Source organism: Pteropus alecto, unplaced genomic scaffold, assembly GCF_000325575.1.
Source record: "Pteropus alecto unplaced genomic scaffold, ASM32557v1 scaffold320, whole genome shotgun sequence".
In the NCBI taxonomy this organism is placed as follows: domain Eukaryota; kingdom Metazoa; phylum Chordata; class Mammalia; order Chiroptera; family Pteropodidae; genus Pteropus; species Pteropus alecto.
In genome coordinates, this window is record NW_006429963.1 from 1,796,968 (window position 1) to 1,808,221 (window position 11,254).

The 11,254-nt window shown below is 53.8% G+C and overlaps 1 protein-coding gene across 1 annotated transcript in view; it reads left to right on the top strand.

The window, feature by feature from the left end:
• PAXIP1 (PAX interacting protein 1) overlaps nt 1-11,254 on the top strand; it is a 28,627-nt gene continuing 17,373 nt past the window's right edge. Inside the window, exons 1-6 of the mRNA XM_025044924.1 lie at nt 1-1,111; nt 1,301-1,435; nt 5,729-5,772; nt 6,450-6,513; nt 10,363-10,476; nt 10,925-11,254. Coding sequence (XP_024900692.1) covers nt 845-1,111; nt 1,301-1,435; nt 5,729-5,772; nt 6,450-6,513; nt 10,363-10,476; nt 10,925-11,254 — 954 coding nt within the window. The 5' untranslated portion in view covers nt 1-844. The remainder of the gene's footprint in view (nt 1,112-1,300; nt 1,436-5,728; nt 5,773-6,449; nt 6,514-10,362; nt 10,477-10,924) is intronic.

Genomic DNA, 11,254 nt, shown 5'->3' on the forward strand with positions numbered 1-11,254 from the left:
GGTGGGGGTGGGTAGCTTCCCTGAAGACACGAGGGTGTAGGTGGTAGGTACTGGGGGTGCTAGGAGAAGGCACCCCGAAATGTTCCAGCTAGGAAAAGGGTGGAAGGCGATTTCCTCCACGTGAGATGATGCGCTAAGGGAAGAAGGCGTCGAGATATTTGGGGTGTGTCTGGAGCAGTGACGTGGGGCGACCCGGTACGCTGGGGCCTGGGGCTGGGCGGCCCCACCGCGGACGCCCTGCAGATTCCCAGTGCAGCGTTGCTAGGGGGCCACGTGGTAGTGAGTCCATGTGGGGAAGTACGTGCAGAGGCTGGACTGTCATGGGTGCCCTGTGAGCACACGCGCACCGCCCTCCCGGGTCACCGTTGCGGTCCCCTCACTGCCATCTCACACATGCTGCCGACCCCGGCGGGCGGGACCCAGGCCTCTTCGCAGCTGCCACCGGATGCCTCCAGCCTCCCACAGGGCACCCGGAAGGGGCGCGACTGACGCCCTCCTCGGGCCCCGCCCCTGATCTGGGCCGGCCTTGGGGCGGTCCTGGCCGCCAGCACCCCTTGCAGTCCTCACATCTGCTCGTTCTGTGCCATCCGTCTTTCCTGTCCCTGGTGACATTTCACTAGTTCAGGTGGCCGTCCTTTTGCCTGGGCCTTTGCAGCTGTTCCTTCACTGGGGTCCAGCCAGCCCATTCTTACATGACATCGATCGTTCTGGAGAATCTGGTCGTGCCACTTACCTGCTCGAGACCCCGCGTGCCTCTCCGGAGACACTTCTGCGTCCTGCTGCACAATGCAGTGTGTGCGTGTTTGCCTAGGGCAGAGGAAAGGCCGTTCGCGGCTCGGTCCCCATGAGCCCGCCCAGTGTGCCCCCGGCTGTGGGCGCCGGTGCCCAGCTGACTCCTTGCAACTCGGGGCCGCTCAGCACAGGAAGTCCTCCCAGCCACCCGGGGCCTGCTGGCTCCTCTTCCAGAACCTTCTCCTTAGGGGAAGCCGCCCACCCCCGGCCTTCGAGCCCAGTCTCAGCGCCGGGCGCTGCGTCCCCTTGTCCGTCAGCCCTTTCTCTGCAGGACAGGTGCTGTTTGGGGGCCGGCTCGCAACAGCCTCACGCTTCCTTGGTCAGTGAGCTGAGGTTTGCTGCATTTTCTTGTCCCCAAGTGTTTCGTCGTATGTGAGTCAAAGGGAACCAGGCCCATGCGCAGAACGTGGTGTGTTTCTGATTGGAATTCGCACCGTTGGCAGTAGTTCGAATGAACCGAGGATGAAATGCCATAGTTTCCATTTTAACTTGTGTGGGTTTTTTTTAGGTGATTCAGCTTCTGAAAGCTGGGAAGGCTAAGGAAGTGTCCTACAACGCGCTGGCCTCACACATCATCTCCGAAGACGGCGACAACCCGGAGGTCGGGGAAGCTCGGGAGGTCTTCGACTTGCCTGTCGTGAAGGTCGGTGGCGAATCCAGCGCATTGTGTGCGTGGCACCGCGTACCCTGCAGAAGCAGCGCGTCGATGCGTGATGTCACCCGAGGGCGTGTGCTCGGGCGCGGCAAACCCCGGTCCGGCAGTATCTGTGGCGGCTGTGGGGCCACCTCGTTTGACCACTGGGAGCCCCAGGCCAGGGGGAGGGGGAGTGTCATGAGAAAGCGCATTCGACTGGGGTCCAGGACAGAGTCACCTTCCATCCTGTGGCGACGGGGCCCGATTTCCGTGTCCTGCCCCCTGACTGCTGTGCTGTCTGTCTCCTCTCCGACAGGGGTCACAGTGACCATTTGTAGCACCATCCACCTGGTGGCCATCTGTGCCACTATCAGCTTGACCGATGGGTAGTTCATTCTAGAAAGTGGGGCCTCAGCAGCGAGAGAGTTGTTTGCATTCTGTTGATCAGCACGCTCTGCTGCTCTGTTGCGGCTGATAGCTGAGTTGACTGCTGTTAAATGTTTTCACATTTTAATTTTGTAATTTTGACCCTTTAAACCAGCGAGCGGTCCCCAGTCTTTTTGGCACCAGGGACTGGGGCTCCTGTGAGCATCTAACGCCTGAGGATCTGAGGCGGAGCCGAGGCGGTGATGCTGGCGCTGGGGAGCGGCCGCAGATACAGATGCAGCTTCGCTGGCTGGCCCGCCGCTCACCTCCTGCTGTGCGGCCCGGGTCCTCACAGGCCCCGGACTGGTACTGGCCCATGGCCTGGGGGCAGGGGACCCCTGCTTCACACGCTTTTCCTGTTTGCCCCACGTAACTCGTGGATTGCAGTGCTAACCTCACCCCCTAAGGTTGCCACGAAACATCTCACTTTTTTATTATTTTTGCATCGTTCTAACTTATTGATGTTCTTTGGAAAGAAATGGCATCTTCGTTTTTATAGCATTTTGTTTTTAGTAGTCTGGTCACCGAAAATATCACATTTAGGAAAATGTAGCATTCCTCTGTGAGCTGCACTCCATCCGTAAACGGGTGAAGGGCTAGTATTTTTCTCATCTTCCGTATCATACACGTGTACCGAAATAGCTATATTTTACTACCATTTTTTTCCCCTTGTCCATGCTGTCACAGGGCTTTGCTTTCGAAACAGCTAGTATGAAGGTGGTTGTGGCCCAGTGACGGCAGAGGTGGGAGCTGGGGAAGGCCACGGTCGGGGTTGGCTGGGGAGCAGGGCACCTGCACCGACCGCCTGAGACCGTGCCTTGCGGGCTTAGGACCTGATTTTTGAAAATAAACAAGAGAGCAGATCTGTCTCGCAAGAAGGTTCTCAGAAGCCAGACTCTGGAGAGACGGCCGCACAGGCCAGAAGGACCCAGCGGTGAGCAGTGGCCAGCCCCTTGCCGGGATGCTCGACTCAGTGTGGCCGCGTGGCTCTCTCTGCACATAGATCCGCTGCACACTGGTCGCTTCACCAATGTCACTGTGAGAGAAGGACTTGCCACAGGCCCCGGGCCGCGGGCTCCGTGGGACCCCGTTTTTGTCTCTGGTTTGCTTAGGGACTGGATCTCGTTTACCTCCCCTTCCTGCACTGTCTTTCTGTCATGCAGTAGCCTGGGACCTATGGCCTCATCCAGGCGGCTGCGTGGAGAGTGTGTCGGTTCCGTAGTGAACCTTAAAAGAGAAATTTCATGACAGATTTTAGGGGCTGAGGTCAGTGTTGCCAGACCACTTACAACAGTGGTGACCCTAAGCCCCCTTCCGTACCAAGTGTCGTGTCATATACCGAAATGAAATTCGAATTAGGAGAACGTCACGTAATTTTAAGCACGTGTACGTGCGCACGTGTTTTGTATTTGTATATAAATCGCCAAAGCCGAAACGTTAAGGAGAAGAGAAAGTAAATCATCGTAAGTGTGCGCTTCAGTGTGTAAATACTTGGGCACAGCTGCCCCAGAGCCTGGAAGAAGCAGTCCGACGTGCCACACGTCGATCACTGTGAACGTGACTGCCCCAGACGTGGGCGGAGCGTCAGAGCCCAGCAGCGAGGTCCCCGCTGCGAGGTGGCATTTCAGAATGGTCATCGATCCGTGCTCCGAATCTGAGCTGAGCAGAGCAGGCTCCGCTGCACGCAGAGGGGGTGTCCTGGGAAGCAGGCAGCCTCCCAGCTGCTGGCTCGGGCGCCGCCGTCTGGCCCGTCCAGCTCGGTGCAGCCCCTGCCTTCCCCAGCGTTTGCTGTAGGGTTTTATTGAGAAGTCAGGCCTGCACTTCATCTGGCTCTGCATTCCAGCCCGCCTTTCGTTTATGGCGGCATCTGTGTTGTCTGGGGTGACAGTTGCAGGATGACGGGACTTCTCTGAGCTGGTCCAGCAGCTCGTTCTCCCCCCGGGCAGTGCCGGTCGACCCTGAGCCCTTCATCCGTTGCCAGCAGGCCTTGATGGGCTGCTGCTCCTGGGGAGGAGTTTGCATTCGGCCGCTGAGGCCGAGGCCTGGTTCCCTGAGCGTGTACCCGACTTTGCCTAATGTTAAGTTGGCACACACACTTTAAAAAATAAAGCACCCCATGAACTGCGACAGTTTACCTTTTACATCTTTGAATTTTATAGATACTCAAAACTTGCTTTTCAGGCACTAAGACTTTGAAAATAAATTTTTTAATCGAACTGTTTTCCTCAGTGGCCTTGGGTGCTGTTGGAAACAGCCATGCTGACCGCAGCGGTTCACCTGTGTATGTTGTTTGCCTTTGGGGCTGGAGCTGCGTGTCACTGTGCTTAGCTCGCCGTTTCTGCGTTATGGTGGGCGAGCGTGTCTTGCTTCTCAGCTCCGCATCGTCTCTCCTGGATGTGCCGACTCAGCCTCAGGGTGAGTCTGCTGTGTGTGGACTTTGTGATCGCCGGCCCAGTCTTTAAGTGAGTGTTCCCGTGCTGACCCCGAGGCCGTGGACAGACGACTTTGCAGGGTGTGACCTGCGTGGACGGCGTGAGGGGCACCTTTCCAGCGTCTGCTTCCTCACGGGGCCATTCCCACAGTGGCCACAGCGGCCCCTCCCCACGGCTGAGAGGAGGCCTGCTGGCCCCCATCCAGGCCCGGATCCGAGCAGCCTGGACACCCGCCCAGGGGTGACAGAGAAGCCGCCCTGGTGCCAGGCCCTGCGAGCGGTGAACTCGGGGGCTCTGGGCGTCCCCGCTGGGAGTGGAGCGTGGCCCTGGGCGCTGTTCTGAATGCGGAGGAGGCAAAGCAGTGGGGCGGGAGTGTCCCCGGTGCCCGCAGGTCCCGGCAGTGCAGCCGGAGCCCACGCGGTGACGACGCGCGGATGGGCTGGGCGCTGGCTCTCAGCTCGCCGCATCCCGTCCCGTGAGGTAGCCGCAGCGTCCGGTGGAATTATCCCGTCACCGTGACAGAATCACGCCGAGCAGAGCCCGTCTCGTCTCATGAGACGGTCAGCATCCCTGTGCTGTGTTTGCAGAAGACATAAGCTCGTGCTGAACACTCGTCGGCGTCGCCTGGAGAACGAGGGCTGCTTCGTTTCTCAGATTCTGTCGCCGTGCACGTGACAGCGTGGCGACGCCGGCTCCGCGGAGGGCGGGCTGCCCTTCTGCGCCCCGTCTGAGGCGCCCGGCTCTGTCTCCGGCACAAGATGGGTTTTCAGTGAATATTCGGTGTATGACCTGGCTGTCTGTTTCTGTCGGCTGAAGTTTCTGGAAGTCGGCTGGCTGTGTGGGGGCGTGACTGGAGTTTTACATAGTAATTCTGTGAAGCAGAGTCATCAGCATAATGATTAACGTAATTTTCAAAGTTAAATATAGAGGTATAAGGTAAGATAATTTTTCAAAAATACAAATTACTCAAAAAGGTGGTAACTTTTTATAATTAACATGAGTTCTGGAATTTATAAAAAGGTTTTTATGGTTTTTTATGGTTTTTAAGTAAACTTTTTATGGTTTACTAATGTGTGTCTACTTGGCTTCACTGACAAAAAGGAGTTTAGACCTGATTCAGGATGAAGAAGGGGCCTTGGATGGGGAGGGACGGCCATCGGATCCCTGTCCCTCCAGTGGGGGACAGTTCCCAGCCCGAGGGCTTAAGCAGCGAGAAGTGTGTAAACCCAGAACTCGAGTCTCTGCACGTGGTGTTTTGGAGACGTGGTGGGTTCTGGCCTGTGATGGCTTTTCACCTCGGGCGTCAGTAACAGATCCGAGATGCTCCAGGCACGAGGCCAAAACCTGGACGCTTCGGCGTCCGTGGCTGGGCTGGGAGCCACGCTGGTAAAACTTGTCGATCGCGAGTCGAAGCCTCTGATTGAGCCTCTGTTTTCTCTTGCAGCCTTCGTGGGTGACCCTGTCTGCGCAGTGTGGAGCGCTTCTGCCGTATCCTTTTGGGGCAGGGGGTGGGGAAGGGCTCTCGGAGGCTGAGACGGTGGCTGCCCGGCGCAGAGCGGGGTGCGCTCTGTCCTGCCGCTTTCCGTCCCCTGGGAGTGGGAGGGGATCAGCCTCAGCGAGGGCCGCAGCTCCAGGCTTGGAGTGAAGCTTAAAAACCAGAGCTTGAGCAGCGGGAGGGTCTGGCAGAGAGACCCATCCCGTCCTGACCCTCGTTTTAGCCGAGGGGGCTGCAGCCGAGTTGTCTGGTCCCAGGCACAGTTAGCGGTGGCCGTGTGGCAGGGTCTCCCCGGCCTTTGATGAAGGCCCCCCGCCCCCAGCTCACAGTGGAAGTGGTCACACTCATGCGCCATGCCGGAGGATGCTGAAGACTTAAGTTGCTTTTATGATAATTGCTACGCGCACGTGTGTAAGATGCACGTCTGCATGGTCGGCCGTTTGCCCGTGAGTGTATCACGTCCCCTCGCTGAGGATGTAGGTGCAGATCGGCTTTTTCTGTGCTCTCTCTCACCTTCTCTTTTCCCAGTCTGCCCCGTGCTTTGGCCACTTAAGTCTGTCTGTTTCCCTAGTGGAGAGGGCGGCTCACGTCCCAGCGGGCGGACGGGACGTGTTAGTGGCATTCAGCTTGTACTCGTCTGATCTCATTGGACTCTTAATAACTACTACAGAGTAAATGGCTTTTCCCCAGAGTCATGTCAGATTTTTTTTGGAATCACCGCCTGCCTCTCTCAGGTAAGCATGGGAACAATGAGTCTCTTGTTATTTACGTGTGACAACGCTGAGTTTTTATATGATTGGATGTATGATCTGTTTGGATGTATGCCACACTGAAGGGCATATTCAATGTGATCGTGTGACACACTTATAATTAAACATTCATGCTTAGTTTTAAGATGTGGAGTTCTCATGGGGTACAGTGGTCTTTCAAATCTAAAGAATTGTCAAGATTTAAAACTCGATACGAAAAAATAGTAAAAATGAAGTTATAATATGACAAAGAAAATCCAGTCAAATACAGGCAGAGAGTTTTCTTAATAAATAAAGGGCTCATACAGATTAATAAGAAGGAAATATGACCTCAGATAAAGCAGAAAAGTAAAATTACAACTTTTTATAAAGAGGAATTACAAACAATAATTAAAACATTTTACACTATTTTCGAAGAGGTGAGCATTTTAGTAGCAGCGAGGTAAGAACTTGCGCTGGTGGGATTGGTAGTGGTGCATCCGTGCGGGGGATGCGGGGCTGGACCACTCCCTGCCGTGCGTCCGTGCGGGGGATGCGGGGCTGGACCACGCCCTGCAGCAGGGGTGCTGATCTCAGCTGCTGTTTTCCAGACAGATCGAGCCGAGCCCTGTCCACAACCTTAACATGCTCACTCCGCTTTCGCGCAGTTCTCTTTGCTTCGGGTCCACCCCAGGCTGGTGGGAGGGCGGGCGGATGGGCACGCGAAGGCGTCAGCGAAGCCTTGTTGGTGAAGGAGGCCGCCCGCCGTTTGGCAGTGGATCAGAACTCCCCGCACACCTGCACGGCAGCCACGTAACCATTTTTGAATTAGGTTTTGTGAATCTGTGTGAAGACGTGGGGAATGTTCTGAGTGGAAAAAAGGTTATAAAAACTCAAGTTGTATCGTTTAAGCTTGTTTCTAAATGACAGAATAATTTGTTTAAGATTAGTAGTCCCTGGACAGGCAAACGTGCCATTCAGAATGCCGCCATTTTCTTTGGCGTCACAGGCCCAGGCGCATTCTGTAGCTTTGTGCTCTTAAGGTGGTGGTTCTGAGAAAGTATTTCGTTCCCTTCTCTGTGGCAGCTTTGAGAAAGGGCATGTCCTGGGTTCTAGGGAGATGAAAAGGAATCTGATTACAGTCTGGCTTTTTCTAAATGCCTTTTTAGTAGAGGAATACAGGACCAGGTAAAAGTTTAACATCGTTAAGTTATTGGTCAGACTCGGCTTTTCATGCAAATGCTGTCACCAGTCCGGATTTGATCCCTTCTCTGCTCCAGCGATAAGTAAGTTTAGTTACGGTTACTCTGTTTTCTGTTTGTGTTGCTTGTAAATTCTGAAAGTTCTTTAAGATGATAAAATTCTCTCTTTGTTTTTGCTATATCAGTTTAATAGAGAGCTGATGGAGAGCCTGGCCAGGGTTTAAACCTGGATGACTGAAAAATAAAAGCCCTTTCCATTCCATTGCTCAGTCAACAAACACTTCTTGACTGCCTACCCACGTGCCTTGCACTGTCTTAGGTACTAGAAAGATTTCAGGGAAGTTCAAGGTGTGATTCCGCCCCAAGACTTCGGCCTTGAGTCAGCAGGGGGACAGTTCGTGATCCAGCCCGGGCCAGGGGAAAGCACGGGAGCCAGAGCCCAGGAGCGGCTCTCCACGGGCGAGACCCCCGGGCAGGCGTTCCTGGCTGGTGCCAAGACGGAAGCGAAGTGACTGTCCTTTGCTCCCGCGTCTAGAGCAGTGGGGACAAGCACACAGGGACCCAGTGGCAGTTCGCCGTGCAGTGGAGAGCCAGTGATGCCGGCTGGGTCTTAGAGGGTGGCGGTGAGGGTTGTCAGTCCCCTGCCGAGTGCTGCCCAGTGCTCAGCGGGAGGGGCGGCCCTCAGACACCCTCTCAGGGTTGGGTTTTGGCCCTAAGGCACTGAGGAGACACTCAAGCCTCGGTAGACCTGGGCTTAGAGAGGTGACTTTAACGAAAAGAAAGGCACTTGTCCCAGTTACAAAGTTAATGCTCTTGAAAATGTGGAAAACACAGAAAAGTGTAAACAAAGAAAATAGAGATGTCCCCGTAGCCCTGTCACCACCGGGTGACCGGAGTGAGTGTTTTGGTCTGGAAAGAGCATTCGTGATCTACGCCGGTAGCGGTTCATTGCACGAGCTGCTGTGGGTGTCGGCGGTCACGTCACCCACGTGTCTGTCGATGAGTCTGGCTCCACGTTGACACGGCTGGTTCTGGGAACTCCTGTGTCACCCCGGTCTCCCTCCCTGTCTGATGCTCTCTCCACAGCAAGGTGCTGGGCCCCGTTGAGACCACGCCTGCGGCATGGGCCAGATGTGGAGAGACGGCCAGGATCACGCCGTCGTAGACTAAAAACTGTACTTAGCTGGCATGTGGCCAGATCTCTGTGAGAAAGGCATGTCTAGATTGTTCTTAAATTCCTTTTAAAATAAAGATTATATAGTGGCTCATTGGAGTAATCTGTGTTATAGGATTAAATCTCACCTCCCTGAGACACTGCAGGATACAGATGTTTTGTGAAAGCCTGTAATAAAAATAATCTTTTGATTCAGTTTTCTGAAATGTAACATTGACTAAGTTAGAAATACAAAGTGATTTTTAAAAGTGATTTTATAAAATGAATGTGTTCTTATTAGCAGTCAGAGTAGTGTGGAATTCAGAATAATTCCTGGAATTATTTGTAAAACGGATGAGAGTAGATGTAGAATGTTAGATTTTTGGCAAGCTGAATAACGGCAATTAAAAATTAAACCGCTGTGTATCGATACTTTTAAAAATTAACTTGAGATGCAGCTCAGAATTCTTAACCATAATCCTCACTTTATAATCAAGGATCCAGAACAAAATTGGTTAAATGACTGCGTTAGGATTAATGCTAACACCTCTATTTTTCTTAAATGTTTGTCTTTCAGACTCTAAAATTTTACCTTCTAGAAATCATTTTCAGTAGTGCTTGTCTCGGAGCAGCAGGACAGCATGGTAGAGGGCATGCGGTCTGGAGTCAGACTGGGTCTAAAAGCCGGTGTTCCCGGTCATGAGCCACACCTCTCTGTGCGTGTGTCGCTCCCGTAACACAGGGCTGCCGGCCCCCGCTCCTGCGGCAGCGGGGAGGGTGAGGGGTCACGTAGAGACCGGCACAGTTCCCGGCGCGTAGTAGGTGGGCAGTGAATGAGTTCCCGGCGCGTAGTAGGCGGGCAGTGAATGGCAGCTGGCGGTCGTCACGGTGAGAGCCTGTCCCACAGCACAAGCCATCGTGCCCGAGGCACGCGTGAGAATTCTTTCCTTAGGCGCCTCATTTCTTTGGTGTATAATCACGTTGCCCCCGATCGCACAGACCACTGTATTTTTCTTTTTTTGTTTTATTCATTTCACAATTAGTATTTACTTGTTATCTGTTAGCGATTAAGGAGTTTCTTAAATATGATTCCGATACCGCTGTTGTACTGAAAGTACTTTCAGAAATGGCGCAGTTGGCGGATGGAATGTGTGCTAGTTCTTTCTGCTTTTCTCCCCTATATTTTCGTGATAGAATGAAGTAATCCTCCATTCAGTCTTTGGCGTGTGGAGATAAGTATCTTTTTCTATTCATTCGGGGACGAGGCAAAAAGATGTCCATGATAGGAATTATGATAGGAATACAGCTTCGTCACATAATAAGCACATAGCCGAAGTCTTGTCTGTCTTTCCCGCCAGTACCTTCAGGTCGATCTCATTTAGTGGGACAGGAAAGCGGGTAGAGCAGAGTCGCCGTGAGCGTGGTGTGTCTTAGCGTAAGCCACGCACATCACCGTTCCCGGAACGTGTGGTGAGCACCCTGTCTCCGCTTCCCTGCCAGGTGGCCTCTGACGACAGGAGCGCCCTGTGGGCCTTGCTCACCTTCTACGGGGGCGCCTGCCAGCTGCACCTGGACAGGACGTGCACACACTTGGTCGTCCCAGAGCCCAAGGGGGTAAGTGCTCACGTCGTTCGCCGTTCCGGGAACTGGGTTTTTTCTTTAGCTTTACGTGGGTTATCGGATTCAGTTCACAGAAGCTGATTACGTTAGTTTATGTCATTTATGCCGAGCTTCACTCCGCAAAGGATGCGAGATGATTATAAACTTTATTTTGAGCCAGATCTGACTTCTGCCTACAAAGAAATTTGAGTTTATTTACGCGGAGAGGATAGGAAAAGTTATTTGAATCTCTGGAGTTTCCTTTCAAATCCACTAAAACTTCAGTTCGTTATTCGTGAGGATATATTTTTAGTTCTCTTCACGATTTTTAAAAAGACCTTATACTGGGCAGGAAAAAGCAGTAACGGGCGCCGAACGTTTCTTTGACGTTCTTTATCGTTAATGCGTCATCCTGGGGATGCGACAGAACTGACGGCTCTGTGTGTCTGTGTTGCTCTCGCAGGAGAAGTACGAATGTGCCCTGAAGAGAGCCAGCCTGAAGGTGGTGACCCCGGACTGGGTCCTGGACTGCGTCTCGGAGAAGACGAGGAAGGACGAGGCCTGCTACCACCCCCGCCTGGTCGTCTACGAGGCGGCGGAGGACGCCGGGGAGCGGGACTCACAGAACGAGGGCAGCACGGATGACAAGTCCAGCCCCGCCAGCTCGCGGGCCGGGTCCCCGTCGGGCGACCGGCCGTTCTCGCCCAAGCCGCACGCCGAGCCGGCCAAAAGCGAGCTGATGTTCGACGACTCTTCGGACTCGTCCCCTGAGAAGCAGGACCGGAACCTGAAC